At 52.2% G+C, this 19,677-nt stretch overlaps 1 protein-coding gene across 1 annotated transcript in view; it reads left to right on the top strand.

The window, feature by feature from the left end:
• LOC140396821 (GDNF family receptor alpha-2-like) overlaps positions 1-1,232 on the top strand; it is a 431,885-nt gene extending 430,653 nt beyond the window's left edge. Inside the window, exon 9 of the mRNA XM_072485576.1 lies at positions 243-1,232. Within this exon, the coding sequence (XP_072341677.1) occupies positions 243-401 (159 nt within the window). The 3' untranslated portion in view covers positions 402-1,232. The remainder of the gene's footprint in view (positions 1-242) is intronic.
• Positions 1,233-19,677: the final 18,445 nt, after the last annotated feature.

The raw sequence follows: 19,677 nt of genomic DNA on the forward strand, positions 1-19,677 counted from the left end.
GCGATCAAAATCGGGGATGGGGAAGAATAGGCGGAACGCCCCTCGCCTTTTGGAGGGTTGTTGGGTTGGAGGAGGTTGGGAAGAGACTGCAGGACGCGGCAGGATTTGAAACCAGGGATGAGAATTGAGCTTGTGACAAGCCGAGAGCAGGGTGTGGGCAAAGATGTAACGTGAACGTAAGTAAGTTCTTACTGTGATATTTTCTGACGGAAAACTAGAGTGGCACTATTTTCCTCTTTCAGACACAAGTTCCTGCACTGAACGAGGACAAGATTACAGATGTGGATGAATTACCAAACTACACAGATCCAAGGAACGGGCGCTCACTCGGTGCATGCATCCACGCCAGTCTGGCATGGGTGGCAATTTCCTGTTACGTTGCTACAACCCTGACATCCTAGAAGCTTCAAGGAGCCAGTGCAGAATGTCCGCATCCATCCTACCTGATTGAAAAAAATGACACCTCTGTGGAGATTATACAAACATAATTGGTTGAGATTTAAGGGAGAAAAGGCAAGCGAAAGTTGTGATCGCTTTTGGTCGAAATGTGTTAACAAAGGTCTCGGTCGCCAAAGCGTCGGCCTCTCACGGACATGATGCTGTGAACAGGCTGTGTGGTGGGGAGGGGGGGGGGGTCTTGCTTGCCTGGACAAGAAAAAGCGCGACTGCCTCTTGAAAGCCTAGCCACGTAGGCCGCAGCCTCAGCACCGGGCTGCTTATCGAACTTGAGTCACCAGTTGGGCTCCGGCGGAGCCTGCCGAATCGGATCACCGTACAACTCCGCGTCGGCTGGTCAGGGCTGGAGGACAGGATTCCAATTTGGCGACGTGACTGCAGTGGTTAACGGTTGTGTAAAACCACTTCTCTGTTTTTTGCCGTATGTACGTTTTATCCGTCCCTCTCCCCAACCCCCCACCCCGTTCCAGCACCCCCCCCCCCCCCACCCCCACTCTTCCCCCAACCCACCTGCCGTTCTCAGAGTCGAGGAGAGATACTGGTGTGTTGAAACCCCCGCTCTTTTCTACACTCGATATCATTTATACCCAAGGGAGCGTGCAGGTTCTGTTTACGTGTGAAAAAAAATGTTTCCTCTTTCGTTTCCGAACTTTCTAGAAGTGTGTTTCATGCGGTAATAGATGTCTACCCAGCCTGCAATGCTTCTGCTGTCTGTGGGGTTATAATGTCATTGTATAGTGCATTATTTCAACAACATAAACAGGAATATATCTCGACCAAGGACACTGCTTGGAGCTTATCTGTTCGTTTCTTTCTTGTGTCTCCTGTGAGTTGAAGTGGGGAGTGTAAGGAAAAGATGACATTTTGGGAGAGAGTTGAATTAACAATGGCGGCTCCTGAGTAACGATTTGGCCCTGGGTGCCCTGCAGGGGTGAGGGCAGTGCCACCTGAGTGACTTTGTTCGGCCAGAGTCGCACTCCGCAGGCTCGCACTGGGAGCGGGAGGCATCCGTGGCGAGGGAAGGGCCGAGGTCGTACTCGGGGCTCCTGGGTGTCTGAGAAAGCCCCAAGTCTCGTGGTGAAGAATACTCTCAGACTGGGTTGCTTTGGGACAGACTGTCTATTGCTCACTTCAGAGCTCACTTCGTCACGCCAAGCACCCAGCGATGGCTGACTCTTTATATACATGTGAGCGTAGAACATACGGTGCAGAAGGAGGCCATTCGGCCCATCGAGTCTGCACCGACCCACTTAAGCCCTCACCCACCCTATCCCCATAACTCAGTAACCTTTCCGAACCTTTTTTGGACACTAAGGGCAATTTATCGCGGCCAATCCACCTAACCTGCACATCTTTGGACTGTGGGAGGAAACCAGAGCACCCGGAGGTAACCCACGCACACACTGGGAGAACGTGCAGACTCCGCACAGACCGTCACCCAGCGGGGATAATTAATCAATAGCCGAAGTCTCTTCATCTTATTGACTTAAACTGCTACGTGGGCAGCACCTTAACACTGTGGTTAGCACTGTTGTTTCACAGCGCCAGGGTCCCAGGTTCGATTCCACGCTGGGTCACCGTCGGGGCAGCATTTCCCGTTGTGGAAATTAAGCTGAGTGCGTCCTCGGCTGCTGGGGTATTCCTGGCAAAGGCTCCCCCCAAAAAAACAAAGTCCCATTTTACAGCGGGGCCATTTTCACCACTGTCGGCTCCAAGAAACACTCCGGTACTCCCATCCAAAACTGGACTCTTTCTTTCCCCGTTAAATCATACCCAACATCTCCAAAAGCGGCGGTGGCAGTATCGAATGGTTGGCTGTGGGAGGAACATTGGGAACAGCGCTCCAGATTCCTCCTGCAACGTCTGTGAGAAACCGCTTCTCCATTTCACTGCAGGATGGTGGGGTTACGGTGTCAGACAGGGCGTGGGTTGGGAACGCACAAATATTTAACACGAAAATAAATATTTAACACCGGGGAAGCAGTTTTGCTGGCGAAACGGTCGTGACGGCGCACCCGTCAAGTAATTAGTGGGAACCAGCTCAACTGCGAGTCTTTCTTTGGAGTTTTGGTCCTGGCCTCGAGACTGTTTTTCTCGGGGAAGAGAGGCAAAGAGGAGATTTGATAGGGGTGTTCAAAATCAGGAGGGGTCTGGGTAGAGCAGACAGGAAGGGTTCTGTTGCCACTCTTGAAAGGTTCGAGCAGGGCACAATTAATCGGCACAAGGAAAGGATTTTTCCACACAGCGAGTGTTTAAGGTCTGGATTGCTCTGCCCGAGAGTGTGACGGAGGCAGATTTAATCGAGGTTTTCAGAAGGGTGTTTAGGCCGCTATCTGAGATGCCAGAATGTGCAGGGTTACAGGGAAACTCCTGGGGGTTACCATTGAGCAGAAACTGAACTGGACCCAGCCACATTAATACTGTGGCTACCAGGGCAGGTCAAAGGCTAGGAATCCTGCGGCGAGTAACTCACCTCCTGACCCCCCAGAGCCTGTCCACCATCTACAAGGCACAAGTCAGGAGTGTGATGGAAAACTCTCCACTTGCCTGGATGAGCGCAGTTCCAACAACACTCAAGAAGCTCGACACCATCCAGGACAAAGCAGCCCCGCTTGCTTGCTCCCCTTCCACAAACATTCACTCCCTCCCCCACCGACGCACAGTGGCAGCCACGTGTCCCATCTACAAGATGCACTGCAGTAACTCACCAAGGCTCCGAGACAGCACCTTCCAAACCCACGACCACTACCATCTAGAAGGACAAGAGCAGCAGATACCTGGGACCCCCACCACCTGGAGGTTCCCCTCCGAGTCACTCACCACCCTGACTTGGAAATATATTGGCCGTTCCTTCACTGTCGCTGGGGCAACATCCTGGAACTCCCTCCCTCACAGCACGGTGGCTGTCCCTACACTGCAGGGACTGCAGCAGGTTCGAGAAGGCAGCTCACCACCTCCTTCTCAAGGGGCAATTAGGGATGGGCAATAAATGCTGACCTAACCAGCGACTCAGACCCCGAGAACAAACTGAATAAAGGAAGCGGGAAATGGCACAGAATGAGTTGCTCACTTCAAAAGCGGGTGCAGACTCGATGGGCCGAATGGCCTCCTTTGTGCTGTAACAATGGTGCGATTGATGTTGCTCGCTGCACACATCAGGACCCACGAGGGTGTGCTCTGACACATGCCTGGACGTGTGACGAGCCTTAGAAGTGAGCGTCTGCACAAGGCTTCTAACATGTCCCAATGACAAATTTAATATATATTCACCATTCCCGGCAAGATATCAGTCCCGAAAGAAGCTTCTTCCTCAACAGAAAATTGGTGATGCCCTTTCCATGTGGTTGTGTCCTGGTCTCCGATGGACACTAAATGAATCGAATACTCATCACTGTGCAAGACATGGGCCACCGGTTCAGGTTTATGTTGGAGGATGCATGTTTGGCAGCCCCCGGCCATCAGTCAAGTTTACAGTTTTGTAAGGTTCAGGCGCCGAGGGGCTTGGGATCTGACTTCAGGCCCCAATGGACCTCTGCGCGGGAGCAGTCAGGGACAAAATGCCACCTTCCCGCTTGGACCGACAACAGAAGGGTCACAGAGAGTGGGGGCGAGAGATGCAAAGAGGATGTGGGAAGGTTTTTTCAAATGCAGCCAGCGGCCCCAAGCTGGAACTGGACGCCTGTGAGGGTGTGTGGAAGCTGCGACCATCAACCATGGCCTCATTCTGCGCTGCAGTGGCAGGATGGCTATGACTCTTTGAGACATTCCAACATTCCTCTGCAGTCTCGTATAAACGCAGGGCTTGGAAAGTTCAGCTTCTTCGGTCCCGGAGAGGCCTTGCGTTTACGTCGCACTTTGCTCAACCCCAGGACCTTAGCGGCCAAAGGAACTCTCTGTGCATTCTGTCTCGCTGCAAAGTGGGAAGCCAACCTGGACCACAGTCCCAGCTCCCACAAACGCCAGCAGGGTAACCACGTCACCTGGTTTTGCAGACGTTGCCCAGGGGCCAACATGCTCCAAGCCCACATCAATGCCCCTGATCTTCTGCCAATAGGGGCCTTTGGATCTTCTCGAGGCGACTGAGAGGGCAGATGGGGACTCGGTGTAACGGCCATCCAAAAGGCAGCAGCAGTAGGCCTGGCAGTGTCGCACTCCGTCAGTGGTGCAGTGGGAGGGGGTCAACCAGGATTGCCGTGCTCAAGGTTTCAGGAGTGGGCCCCAAACCCGCAACTTGACGATGGGGAGGTCAGAGCGCAGCAGAATCTTTTTACATATGGGGAGTGGGGGTGGTACAGTGGCACTGTCACTGGGCTAGTAATCCAGAGACCCAGGGTAACGTCCTGGGGACCAGGGTTCAAATCCCACCGTGGCAGGTGGTGAAATTTGGATTCAATTCTGCGGGGGGGAAATCCGCCATCCTTACCTGGCCTGGCCTAGCTGGAGTCTTAAACGTCCCAGCAAGTCACTCAGCTCAAGAGTAATGAGGGCTGGGCAATAAACGCTGGCCTCGCCAGGGACGCCCACATCCCATGCCTTGCCATGCCCGAATCGTGACATTATCATAAATGTAAAGAACTGCAAGGGTTAATGCAATGTGTAAATCAACCACTAGAGGGAGGTGGATGTGCAACTATATAAGGCATCGATGCTAAGCCTTGTGGGTGAGAGGTTGAGGAGAAAGCTAGGGGACAGACAGAAGGAAACATAGTGTGAGTGAGAGCAGATCATAGTTCTTGTAATAGTACAGAGATTAGGTGTAGAGTGCATGTTTATTATCAACTGTATTATATAGGAGTAAGTGTCGAATCCAATTAAATGATGTTAATAAACTTATAGCTTTGTTCAAGTTAAAAGCTATCTGTGGCCTTTGTGAACAAAGAGGGCACCAGAGATGGAGTGCCCCGCCAAAGGAGAATCGGAATATTTTAACACTGCCCCGAGGAGCAATGGGGGGGCGCGATTCCCCCCCCACCCCCCGTGCTGCCCAAGTGCACCCCCCCCGACCCCACCCAGTCCCGATTCTCAGGCGTGTCATTCGCTACGGTCCTGAGTCCCATTGTTAGCCTGACAGGTTGGAACGGTTTTCGAGGCCCTCCCCTCACCCCAGACTCTCATTCAGGATGTCGGACGCCGTTGAGGAGAGGAGGAGGAGGAGGAGAAGGGGGAACACCCTCTTTCCCAGGGTGGGGCGGAGAGAAGAGCCAGCTGTTGGGAATGAAGCCTGGGGTGAGGTGGCAGATACGGCGGGCGACGGAAGCCACCCGGAGTGGCCCGGGAAGCGAAGGAAGATGGTGGATGGCCTCACGGGAGCTGCGAGGGTGAGTAACCAGCTATGTGCCCCTGGCATCGCTCCCGTCATTGACCCCAATCCCCTATATGCTGGGGCGTCCATCCAATCTTGGATGGGCCTATCCTCAGACGACTGTGAAATCCCGCATTTGGTGTCTACAAAATTAACCTTCGCTGTCCCGTCTCCAATATGCAAGTCCAACAGGATTTGGTGCCAGTTATGTGATTTGTTTATGTCGGGGGAGAGAGAGAGAGAGAGAGAGCTTCAGAATAGTCACATCCAGAGGTCCCTGAATACAATGAGATGGGACGAGGAATTAAGCCACTTGCTTTGGTGGTAGTAGACAGTCGTTGCACTGTGTACATTCCTCCGAGGGAACTCACCATGCAGAACGGGCACACACATAAATTATTAGACAGCCCCAATGTGGCGCAGGAAGAGACTCTGTCACAAACCTGAACAGAATAATCAATTCCTCGCTGAGGTCCCTCTTGTGCCTGAATGGAAGGAACGCTCTTCCCTGAACCCTTGTCCTGCGGGGCTCACTGGGACATATCGCAGTCATTCCCTGAGGAGTGTACCAAAGGGTAAGATAAGCTTTGCAATGCTGCACTGACAGCTGGTGCATACTTCTGCAGTCAATTTATTCAGCTGTAGGAGCAGTGATTAATTCAATATGAAGTTCCACAGCTGTCCATCCATTCGACGTAATTCACCAACCATCTGCTTTTAAACTTTATTACCCTTAATCTTACGGTAAAGGTGAATTTATAATGGTTCACGGGAAACCAAGCAAGCCGGCTCAGCGCCTTCGACAGAACAAAACGTCCCCGACGTGCTTCATGGGAGCACCTTAAAAAAACAGATCTGGCGTCAAAGGGCGTCGGGGGATATTGGTGCGAATTTTCAGGCGGTTCCCAATCTGTTGGGATCTTCCCGTCCCCGCTGAGGGGCGACCTCCACCCGCCCTACTCTGCACAAGTTGTGCAAAGTCACCCCTGAGCCCAGCGGAAGAGGCTGGGGGGGGGGGGGAACGAGTGGGTCATGGCAGAGCCAAGGGGGAACGCCAGAAGCCCGACACGGCGTCGATGCCACGATGGTGTCAGGTCGCACGGCGGGGAAGGGACGTGGGATCCGGGAGTGAGCAGAAACTCCAGCCTCCCGCGTGGAGGTGGCGACCGTGTAAATGCTCGCTGTAAACAGGAGCAGGAGGTGGGCCATTCAGCCCGTCAAGCCAGCTCCACCGTTCAATAGTGTGGCGGCCATTTGGACACTTCAATACCCCTTTACGCCCACTGTCCCTGTAACCCTTTCCGATGTGGTGAGTCAGAAATCGCCCAATCTCATTTTAAACATGTCAATCACTGAGCTGCGACAGCCCTCAGGGATAGGGAATTCCAAAGATCCCTCAGGGATAGGGAATTCCAAAGATCCCTCAGGGATAGGGAATTCCAAAGATCCCTCAGGGATAGGGAATTCCAAAGATCCCTCAGGGATAGGGAATTCCAAAGATCCCTCAGGAATAGGGAATTCCAAAGATCCCTCAGGGATAGGGAATTCCAAAGATCCCTCAGGGATAGGGAATTCCAAAGATCCCTCAGGGATAGGGAATTCCAAAGATCCCTCAGGGATAGGGAATTCCAAAGATCCACCACCCTCTCAACCAGGGAATTTCTCCCCACCTCGGTCCTACGTGGCTTCCCCTCCTTTTTGAAATTGCGCCCCCTGTTTCTAGACTCCCCAACCCAGGGAAGCACCCCGCCTGCCTCTGCCCCGTGTCTGTTCCTTTCAGTATTTTGTAGGTCCCAATGAGATCACCTATCATTCTCGAAACTCTGCGTGAATTCAGGCCCAGTTTTCCAAACCTCTCTCTCTCTTCATCAGGTAGCTTCCCGGCTTCCCCGGAACAAATAAATAGTTCTAGCCCGAAACAAACGCGAAAGGAGGGAATAGGTGAGAGGAGAATGGGCGATATTATCATCAGCTTCACGCTGCTCTCGTGCGCAACATCTAGTACTTTGACGAGTAAGTTTATTGACAAGATGAACACGTGGAAAGGTAACTAACAAACTATAATTTAGTAAATTCTCCTGCAGCTACTTCTAGTGCGACTGACCTCCAGTACGACTTACTGCCAAGTGCCGAATCTCTCGAGTCACATGGTGGATCCCTGTTGCCACCTGCTGGTCGGAGGTCATATCGATAAGTATATACATTGATGTGCACAGGCATATCAGCACAATTCCGATCCGACGTTTTAATTGAGACGAACGGGCCGATACCTCGATTGAAAAAACCGAAAGGATTCCGAGACTGACGCCAATATCGCACAATTGATGGGATTTCTTTGTCACAGAGCCAAGTCTGAGGGCCACACCGATTTACTGTCCAGGCGTGACAGGCTCACCCTGCAAGGCGACAGCTGCTGATTTTGCTGTGCCGCATATCCGGCTTTTCCCGGATTCTGCAGAAGAATCGTTTCGGAGAAAGGAATGCCATTTTTTTTGAGAAATAAAAAAACGCCAAACAACCTGGTGGCAAACGGGGGGAGGGGGAGGGGGGGGGTGGAGAGCACGCTCCAAAGTAACAGACTGATTTAATTACCTCCTCGCGTGCGGCAGCAGGAAAGCATACTTTGCGTCATTTGCTTCAATGCAATCTTTGTAAAAATAACTCGGGATCGATGCCGGGGTCGAGATCAGCATGAGTGTTGCAAGGGACACTCAGTTAACCGTTACCCGCCCCCCCCACCCCCCACCCCCCCCCCCCCCCACCCCCCACCCCCCAGGAGACAGACCAAATCCCGCAATTCAAACGCAAAGAACTGCAATGATTTCCCTCCGCATGAGCATGAGTTCCACGTCCCTGTGCATTAAGCTGACAGTTATTTCAATGGAAGAGGTCGCAGCAACTGGAAACGGAGATGTCCGCTGATTCCGCCCGCTGTTTTCTGATGGGCTCAGCGGGCAGCCCCAGTCAGAATGGATATGGTGGGTTATTTTCCCCCAGCCAATCTGCGATTGACCCCGGACGTGTACATTGCGTTGTGAAACTGTCCTCCACTGACTGTAGTTTGGTGCTGTTTCAGTCAGGCTGGGCACCTTCCACTACGCTCCAGTCCACTTTCCCAGCTCCTGGGCGACACGGTAGCACAGTGGTGAGCACTGCTGCCTCAGTGGTTTAGCACACTGGGCTAAGTCGCTGGCTTTTAAAGCAGACCAAGGCAGGCCAGCAGCACGGTTCAATTCCCGTACCAGCCCCCCCCGAACAGGCGCCGGAATGTGGCGACTAGGGGCTTTTCACAGTAACTTCATTGGAAGCCTACTTGTGACAATAAGAGATTTTCAAAAACGGGCAGCACGGCAGCACGGTGGTTAGCACTGTGGCTTCACAGCGCCAGGGACCCAGGTTCGATTCCCGGCTTGGGTCACTGTCTGTGCGGAGTCTGCACGTTCTCCCCGTGTGTGCGTGGGTTTCCTCCGGGTGCTCCGGTTTCCTCCCACAGTCCAAAGATGTGCGGGTTAGGTGAATTGGCCACGCTAAATTGTCCCTTGGTGTCCATAAGGTGAGGTGGGGTTACTGGGAAAAAGGGCGAGGGTGTGAACCTGCTCTTTCAGAGGATCGGTGTAGACTCGATGGGCCAAATGCTCTTTGTCTGCACTGCAGGGATTCGATGGGCGCGATCGAACCAGAACAAAAATCAGAGTCAGTTCTGGGTGGGATTAGTGGTGTCATTCCCGGCAGCACCCCGCTATCTAAAGGCACTCTGGTGCTGCTTTGGGTCCTGGCGGGGGGCGCGTGCCCCCTCCCCACCCTCCAGGGCCGCACTTTAAACCTGCAGACGAAAGCCCTTCTTTTGAGCTGTCGGCGAGGTCCACGATGCTGACTCAAGGAGGCCCTCGTATTGGCGCCCCCACCTGGGCTCTCAGTGAGCCGGCCCCGGGCGGGGCGGTCGATCGACACGTTCCCTGTCAGGCAGGACTACCTGTTTCTGCAGCTCGCGACAAAGTCGGTGGGCGGCGGGTCGTGACGCGTCCTCGTTGCAAAGACAACATTGAACTCCACTTCCCAAGCACCGTCGCAATTGTAAACTCACAAAAAAAGATGCTTCAAAAATCAGACACGCCGATCAGGCTGCGGTGAATCGTGGGGACTTTTGGTGCTTGGCCTGCAGATTGTCAAATGCCAAAAGAGGTCCAATTGTAAACAAGCAGAGTTATACAATGCGATCCCTCAGCCCCCGGTACAAAATTCAGAATGTAGCGTTTATAAATACATGCCCCCCCCTGGGAAGACACATCTGGAATCACAGTGCGGCCCACACATACTGTTCATTTAGTTTCAGTAAATGCTGGGTGTGAGAGATGGCTGGCGTGCGATGAGTGGGTTTTTAATCTCGCCGGGCAAACAAGCGTGAGAGCCCACCCCCCCCCCCCTCGGAAGGAGAAGGCGGAGGGGTGGGACCCCGTTGAGATCTTCAAAACGATGCAAGGTTATTTTAGATGGGACACGGAGAGAGAATGCTTCCCCTCGTGGGGAAAGAGCATAACTAGAGGCCGTCAATATGAGGTAGTCACCGAGAACTCCAGTCAGGAAATCAGGGACACCGCCTGTAGCCACGCAATAGTAAGAATGAGGAACTCACTACTGCAAATGATCACTGACACGGATGATGTGGGTGCATTTAAGCGGATTCCAGTCAGCAGCTTATGAGGAAGGGGATGGTGATACGCAAATGCATAGCAATGTCTTTAGTTATCGATACGACCTCCGACCAGCAGGTGGCGATAGAGGTCCACAATGTGCCTCAGATATATGGCAGTTGGTAGTAAGTCGTACTGGAGGACATTCGCACCAGAAGTAGCTCCAAGAGAATTCACTGACGCATTGTCGTTTGTATTAAAGCCTCGTTAATTATCTTTGCACGTGTTCATTCTGTTCATAAGTGTCTTACTAGTCAAGGAACTAGGTGTTCTGAGTTGATCTTTATTATAACACAGAACATAACAAAGGGGACAGAGGGTTAGATGAGGAAGGATTGGAGGGGGCTTGATTGGAACGGCAACACTGATGTGGACCAGTCCGGGTTGAAGGGTCCGTTCACCAGGCACAGGCCTGGGATGGTAGGCTTGGCTCGGGAGGAGAGACTGAGGAAGCTGGGTCTGTGTTTTCCGGAACAGCCTTGCCCAACACGTGGCCCGTGGGCCAATATCTGGCCCGCGGACCCTACCCTGCCTTCCCAATGTCGGAAAGTGAATTCGGAGGCCCTTCGCGGAACGTCCCCTCCAATCACAGGCCGTTTTCCTTCCCCGCTTGACGTCGCTAGCTAGGATCAACTTGCGGGCCAATCAGCTGCAGGTGTGGGAGAGAACCAGTCTCTGATTGGAGGAGCAGCTTTCTTCAGCCTGAGGCGCAACGGCAGGGGTGAGCCTGCTGGGGAGGGAGGTGGGTTTACAGGGTGGGGGTAAGAGTCAAAGCGGCTGCCGGGCGCGGGGAAAGAGACTGCCAGATTTGGAAGGAGTGGGGGTTGGGGGGGGGGGAGGGAACTGGGTAGGGGGAAGGGCAGGGTCGGGCTGGTGTGTGCATATGTGTTTATCCTGGTTGGTGAATCGAGAACCACGGGACACAGGTAGCTCACATGGGTGTCGTTGGGTGGACCAGCATTTATTGCCCATCCCTAGCTATCCTCGAGAAGGTGGGCGGGGGGGGGGGGGGGGGGGGGGTTGCCAGGTATCTGCTGCTCTTGTCCTTCCAGATGGTAGTGGTCGTGGGTTTGGAAGGAGCTGCCGAAGGAACCTTGGGTAGTTATGGCAGACGGTACACACGCTGCCGCAGTGTGTCGGTGGTGGAGGGAGTGAACGTTTGTGGAAGGGGGAGCAATCAAGCAGGGCTGCTTTGTCCTGGATGGTGACGAGCTTCTTGAGTGTTATTGGAGCTGCGCTCATCCAGGCAAGTGGAGAGTATTCCATCACACTCCTGACTTGTGCGTTGTAGATGGTGCAGAGACTTTGGGGGGTCAGGAGGTGAGTTACTCGCTGTAGGATTCCCAGCCTCTGACCTGCCCTGGTGTCAATGTGGCTGGGTCCAGTTCAGTATCTCGTCAATGGTGACCCCCAGGATGTTGATAGTGGGGGGTTCAGCCATGGAATGTCAAGAGGCGATTTAAGATCGAGATGAGAAGAAATTATTTTAGTGAGAGGGCTGTAGATGTTCAGTCACCGAGCATGGTTAAAGACAGAAATCAACAGATTTCCGGAAATGAATGACATCATGGGATGTGGGGCAGTGGGATATGGGCTGCCATGAACTATTTGATTGGGGGAGAAGACCCAGAGGGCTAGATGATCTCCCCCCTGTTCCTCTGTTTTCCCCCATACATTCTACACAGTGGCTCATAACTTCCTGGTTCCCCAGCGCCGCATTTTGGGGGTACTGGCCGGCACGGTGGCACAGTGGTCAACAGTTCTCGCCGTGTCTGCGCGGGTTTCCTCCGGGTGCTCCGGTTTCTTCCCAGAAGATGCTCTTTTGGAGGGTCGGTGCAGACTCCATGGTGTGAATGGCCTTGTGCACTGCAGGGATTCGATGAATCCTCGACCCTGCTGATCAAGTCACCGTAATTCTAAGCGGATAACCCAAATTCCAAGTTACCAGTCGGCTGGAATAGCCTCTGTTCGATATTCCAAAGCCCTCTCCCCTGACCTACCGGGTAAGCTCCGGGAGTCCATTGAGTAGACGATGGACAGATTGTTCTGGATGCTGAAGGGTTAATATAATGTCACGTAAACATAAGGCGAAGCAACTCACCGCGAATTTGAAAAAAAGAGCATTTCCATTTGCCTGTGATTGGCCGATTAATTGCATAGCTGCTTCCCCGATCTGTGTAATTCAGAGTAATGATATCATTACCTTGCCAGTACACTGTCAGCTGCATGACATTCTGGAAATAACATCGCTGAAATCTCTATTAGCAGCAAAAGGTGAACCATTAACGTTTTCCCCAAACAGCGCGAGGTTCAGGAATTGGCCACTGCCGGCGGAGATCGTGCTGCCAGAGATCCAGACCAAACTGTTCCACTCTGCCGAATACCGGTGTGGCCTTCCCGAAGTGCCCGCGATTTAAACCCGGCGAAGTGGAGGACCATGGGCCACCGCAAGGCGGAGACGCAATCGGCCAACAGCAGCCTGCTCGCTCTCCGACACGGCCTTCCGTGGAACCGTCCCCGAAAAGCTGCCGCAGCGCCACGTTGGATGTCAGGACTATTGTGTTCAGTTTTGGTCTCCTTACCTGAGAAAGGACGTACTGGCGCTGGAGGGAGTGCAGAGGAGATTCACTAGGTTAATCCCAGAGCTGAAGGGGTTGGATTACGAGGAGAGATTGAGTAGACTGGGACTGTACTCGTTGGAATTTAGAACGATGAGGGGGGATCTTATAGAAACATATAAAACTATGAAGGGAATAGATAGGATAGATGCGGGCAGGTTGTTTCCACTGGCCGGGGAAAGCAGAACTAGGGGGCATAGCCTCAAAATAAGGGGAAGTAGATTTAGGACGGAGTGTAGGAGGAACCTCTTCACCCAAAGGGTTGTGAATCTATGGAATTCCTTGCCCAGTGAAGCAGTTGAGGCTCCTTCTTTAAACGTCTTTAAGAAAAAGATAGATACCTTTCTAAAGAATAAAGGGATTCGGGGATATGGTGTACGGGCCGGAGAGTGGAGCTGAGTCCACAAAAGATCAGCCATGATCTCATTAAATGGTGGAGCAGGCTCGAGGGGCCAGATGGCCGACTCCTGTTCCTAGTTCTTATGTTCTTATTTAGGTCCCTAACTTGCTCAGGGTGGCAGTCACTGGTTGATGTTTCAAAGCCGCTGCCTCGCCCAACCCCCCTCCCTCAGGCTGGGGTGCCTGGGGCCCGCTTTGTACGGAACTGGGGCGGGGATGGGTGAGGGTGATGTGGTGGGTCCCCTGGGCAGCCGTCTGAGGTTGGGTCCGGGTTTTTTTTTAATAGTTTCGCTGGAGTCAGGAGCAATGATTTCCCTTGCACTCTTTCAGAGTAACCACTGGGGTAAAACTAGCAGAACCGTCCAAAGTTGCCGGTTCAAATCACTCCTGTCGAATGGGGAGGACGTGCAAACTCCGCACAGGCGGTCACCCGAGGCCGGAATCGAACCCGGGTCCCTGGCGCCGTGAGGCAGCGGCGCTGACCACTGCACTGCCCCGCAGAGGGGAGAGGGGAGCAGGTGGCCACAGATAAACAGGCAGAATGAGGGTCCCGCCAGGGAGCCGCCTGCGTGGAGAATGGGAGATCCTGGTGTGCGACCAATCAAAATGGAGACGGTTCATCTGGGAAAACAGCCAGCAACACCTCGAGACGTCGCAGGGAACATGCAAGACATAGCCGAGGGGTGGGAGGGGGAGTGCGCAAATCTCCCAATGACTCATCCACCCAACCCTCCAAACACCCCTTGCCCCTCCATTGACAGGCTGCCTATCGCACAACGGATGCCCCACCTGTCTCAGAACCCCTTCAAGCAGAGTGGGAGCAAAATCCCCAGCGACCGCACAAGAAACTGAAGAATGGACTCAGTTTTGCTCCCGCCGTGCCCGATACGGGCTTTCAGTCAACACCCCCAACGACTGGACACAAACTGGCTGTTTCAATAGCTTCTGCAAATCATGTGACTTGAGTCATTTGGCCGACAAGCCAAATCAAGTCTATTGCGACCCGATTAAATATGGCGTTCCGTATTCCGTCAATTCCAGCCCCCCCGTGCCCCGGAGTCACAACACAAGCGAATAGACCAATAACTCTCATAAAAGTACTCAAAGTCTATAACCCCTTGGCTGCCCAAGAATTACAGTCACCAGGTTTGTAAATGTAAACACAATTATTGTTTATTTACAATGAGAACACTGATGATGTAGGCAACACAGTTGCTTAATACTTAATTAATGCCAAACTTTCCACTTCAGCTTGCCCCCCACCTTCTACACACACATACACACACACTCACAAGACAGACAAACACAGAGGGGTGGAATACAACTCCCCGCAGGCTTTTTGGAGAGAGAGAGAGAGAGATGACGCTCACACGATCGTTGTGGAGAGGGTGGGAGCTGTATATTTTCTCTGTGCTGCCAGAATCAAAACTGAAACCCTGGAACTCTGAAAAGCACACCAGCGGGATAAGCTCCAATCGCCACCTGTTACCGGGCAGGACACAGCCTTTGGGGCCAATTCATCGGCCACCAGCCAGTCGATCAAACCGAGCCCCGACCCCATCTCTCTCACTCACTGGTACAGAAAAGTCTCAGCCTCCAGTTTAAAACAGCAAATGATATCTCCTGTGACTTCTGGGAATCTCGAATTAAAGACACGGGCTCAAAGACACATGTCCATGAGTCATCCATGGATCAACACAACAAGGGCAAAACAAAAGAAAGGGGAAATAAGGGGAATAAACAGGAATGACCCGTTACAATGTCCACAACAATGTTTGGAATTCACACATCTCATCGTTTAAGGATGGGCCAACACCGAGACGTCCATGTCTTCCAAATGGATTGACAAGGAAGACACGTCAGAAGCATCTTTGAGGCACAAACCGTATTTTGTACACATTTTGAAAAAGAAATACAAGAGCAAATGGCTGATGTTTGTCGAGTTACATCTTTCTTGCGAGGAATTGTACCTGGTCCTCTTCAACTGTCCTGTACCACAACTGAAGGCCGGGAGGATGGTGGTGGTGGTGGTGGTGGTGGGGGAGGGGTGAAATTCAAATGGAGACTTAACAGTAGAAGTCATTCAATCATGAAAGGTTTTGAGAGAGTAGATGAGGAAAGACTACTTCTACTGGTAGAGGTTCCCCTCCAAGTCACGCACCAGCCCGACTTGGACATATATCGGCCGTTCCTTCACTGTCGCAGGGTCAAAATCCTGGAACTCCCTCCTGAACAGCACAGTGGGTGCACCTACACCACAGGGACATCAGCGGTTCAAGAAGGCAGCTCACCCCAACCTTCTCAAGGGGCAATTAGGGATGGGCAATAAATGCCGGCCTAACCAGCGACGCCCACATCCTGTCCATGAATTTTTATTTTTGGTAACCAGAGGACACAAATCTAAGATAATTGGCAAAAGAACCAGATGGAGGACGAGGAGATTTATTTCCACGCAATCAGTTGTTAAATAAACTTGAAATCTGGTGCTTGCAAGAGTGGCGAAGATTCAACAGTCGCTTTCAAAAGGGGACAGGTCGGCAGACCCGGAACGGCAAGACAGGTAGGTTTTGCAGGAAGGTCAAGGATGGAAGGTGGCCGGTGCCACTTGTTCGATTCCGGCCTCGGGTGACTGTCTGTGAGGAGTTTGCACGTTCTCCCTCCTTTCCTCCGGGTGCTACGGTTTCCTCCCACAGTCCAAAGGTGCGCGGGTCAGGTGAGGTTACGGGGTGATGGGGAGCGGACCTGGGTGGGGCGCTCTTTCGGAGGGTGGGCGCGGATTGGACGGGCTGAATGGCGTTCTTCTGCACTGTAGGGATTCTGCGGAGCGGGACTGATGGGGCAGCTCTTTCAAAGGACTGGCGGAGAATGTGACGGGTCGAGACGCCCTCCTTCGTGCTTGAACAGTGGGACGGAGATGCCTCCATCCCACGACCAACGTCACCAAAGACGTACTAAACCCGTCCTTCCCCCCTCGGGTTCCTGCCCGTGAGATTCTGCAAAAACTGCCCACTAAACCGCCAAAGATTCCGCTGTCTCTAGCCATCCCGGCTCTGCGACATGGAGATGCTTCAAACCCCTGGCACATTGTATGATCCAGAGGGAGTGGAGGAGAGGTCACCTCTTTACACATCGTGTGCGGAGAATCCCCTGTCCCCCCCGCCCCCTTAGGATGTCTCCAAAGTGCCTCACAGCTGAACCAAGTACCCTTGACGAGCCGTCGCTGTTGGAACGCAGGAACCCTTTCGGATTTTGTTCAACTCTTAAGTACACTTTGGTTGAAAATACCCTGCTGTTCCACCGAAGCTATTAATTTAACAATTCTGTTTTCTAACCTCCAACATTGCTACACTTCCTGCACCAAAGTATGATTTTGTATTGAGCTCGAACAGCTGGTAAACACGTCTGTTTTTAATCATTTTACATGAGCAATTTCAGATAATTTATAAGAATGCTGTATTATCAATTGGAAGCAATTAGGACCTTGCTGAGTGTTTTCTTTATTCAGAATTACTACTTGACTCCAAATCTGCTTGCTTGGAGGTTTTACAAGAAATCTCTCAGCAGCTCACAAAGTGCCCCCCAAGTACCATTAAAAAAATGGGACTGGAATTTTGTTTTGGGATCACTTGAACGTTCAGGAAATGCAATACGCAAACCACCCGGGTTTCAGTAAACTGAGCGCATTCAAATAGAGAGTTCCCCAACCAGTTACCTTCAATCAGAGCCCGAGCCAGGCCTTCGTGCCCTGGGCCCCCCTCCTGCAGGGGGCATGGGGTGCCCCCTGAAGCCTTCGCAACCCTGGGGGCGTAGACGTTTCTTTGAGCTTCTCTCTTCAACGGTCTCGTCCTGGCGTTGGGCACTTGGCCCTCTGAAATGAAGAAGGAATGAATATTTGAGACGGGGAAAGAATTCGGGGGGGGGGGGGGTGGAGGGAGGGGGGGAGCGGGGGTCCTTGAAAGATAGATCTTTGAAAGAGCTGGCACAGACACGATGGTGCGAATGGTCACAGTTCTGTGTTGTGCGACGCTACCCGTAGCCACACTTGGCTCCCATGCACATCAGGCAACATGATCTGACAACTTCCGTTTCTATTCTTCATCGAGAGAATGACCCAATTCCGGTGCGTTGGAATAGATTCGCTGCGTACATTTTTGGAATTTTTACAATTAATTTGCTTCGGGCAAGCGGTGGCTCAGGAAGCGACGTACGCAAGCGACACCCAAGGGCGGCAAGGTGACACAGTGGTTAGCACTGCTGCCTCACAGCTCCAGGGTCCCGGGTTCAATTCCCCGCTGGGTCACTGTCTGTGCGGAGTCTGCACCTTCTCCCCGTGTCTGCGTGGGTTTCCTCCGGGTGCTCCGGTTTCCTCCCACAGTCCAAAGATGTGCAGGTTAGGTCAATTGGCCATCTAAAGTGTCCCTGGGTGTCCAAACGATTAGGTGGACATGCAGGGTTATGGGGCTAGGGCCTGTGTTTAGATCGGGCGCTCTCTCAGAGGGTCGCTGCAGGCTCAATGGCTCGAATAGCCTCCTTCTGCACTGCAGGGATTTTTATGACACAGGAAGCGCCGTAAAAAAGGCCTACACGAGACGCGCCACCTTCAATAGGGAGCAAATGTTTGTGATCAGATCAGTTGCGATATGCCCAGCCCCACAGCTCAGGATCTGTTCTCAATTAAAACTCATTCAATTCCTCCAATCTGTTATTGCCTAATTTAACAGAAATCATTAAGTCATCCCGGCTAATTGAGGCATCTGTTTGCTGCAGCAGGAGCTCTGTTTCCGCGGTGAGATTTCACGTGTCCCAAGTTAGCCTCAAATCACATTAATGTCGGGATGCATTTGGGACCTTTCTGTCTCCTTGCTCGATAATGGGGGCCTCGCCCGCGTCCACCGCCAGCTCCCCACTTTGCTGCAACGCTGGGTAGAGTCACAGGAAAGGTTTTAAAACGTGATCAGGGGAGGAGTGGGGCTGCGATCAGTGACCCAAGACGGGGGGGTGTACCACAGGAAAGGCAGAGAGCAGGGCTGAGGTATTAGATAAATCCTTTGCTCCTGTCTTTAATGTGGAACGAATATGTTCTGTGATATAACCGTTGTAATAATGTATAGTTGTTTAACTATAAAGATAATTTATTATCAGGCACGTGGTAAAGATAACTGTTGAACTACAATATAGATCATGGCTATTCCAAGTGCGACTATCCTCTTGTACGACTTACTAACAACTGGTGGATGTCTCGAGTCCCGTGATAGATCTCTAACACCACCTGCTGGTCGGAGGTCGTACGAGGTGACTGTCGTGTTGGGTGCTCCGCTGCACAGACGAGCCAACATGGTTGCGGAAGGTACAACTCAGTTTTATTACTAACAATATTAACATCTGCAAACTGGTTACTGTGGTTCGTTCATTACCCTCTAACCTGTGGACCCAGCCCTAACACTATCTTGGAGAGGCACTCAGCACATGGTGGATGTCCGAGTGGCGCGCTGTGAGCTCTGTGCCCTGAGCTGTCTCCTGCTGGAATGAATCGGAAGTGTCGTGTTCCCCGTTTTATAGTGTGTATGCTCTTGCTTGTGATTGGCTGTGATGTTGCGTGTGTGTTGATTGGTCCGTTGATCTGTCCATCAGTGTGTATGAGTGTTTGCACCATGATGCTTATCTGAATATCATGACAGTGACATTTTACCGGTCAACCTCTCTCTGTGCATTGCGTGCAGTGAGAATATGATCAATGTGCTTGCAGCCTTATCATTTCTCTCTCTGTCTCTCTGGCGAGCTCGGTCAGTATTATCCCATCCAGACAGGAGGAGACAAAGCCACGGATGATTATTCACCTGGCAGCAGGGTTGGCAAACTTTCCCAGCTACACAACAATTTTGACCTCCCAAGGGGAGTGACGGAACCCCCAACGAAGCATTCTCATTGAACTGAAGAATTAAACCGCATAACAAATTTATTATTATTGTGCAATAGGTAAAAACACACTCTCCCTCACACTCTCTCTCTCTCTCTCTCTCACACACTCTCTCTCTCTCACACTGCAGGTAGGCCAGTGGATGTTGTCTATATGGACTTCAGTAAGGCCTTTGACAAGGTCCCTCATGGCAGATTGGTACAAAAGGTGAAGTCAGGGATCAGGGGTGAGCTGGCAAGGTGGATACAGAACTGGGCTAGGTCATAGAAGGCAGAGAGTAGCAATGGAAGGATG

The sequence above is a fragment of the Scyliorhinus torazame genome, chromosome 20 (assembly GCF_047496885.1).
Source record: "Scyliorhinus torazame isolate Kashiwa2021f chromosome 20, sScyTor2.1, whole genome shotgun sequence".
Taxonomy (NCBI): Eukaryota; Metazoa; Chordata; class Chondrichthyes; order Carcharhiniformes; family Scyliorhinidae; genus Scyliorhinus; species Scyliorhinus torazame.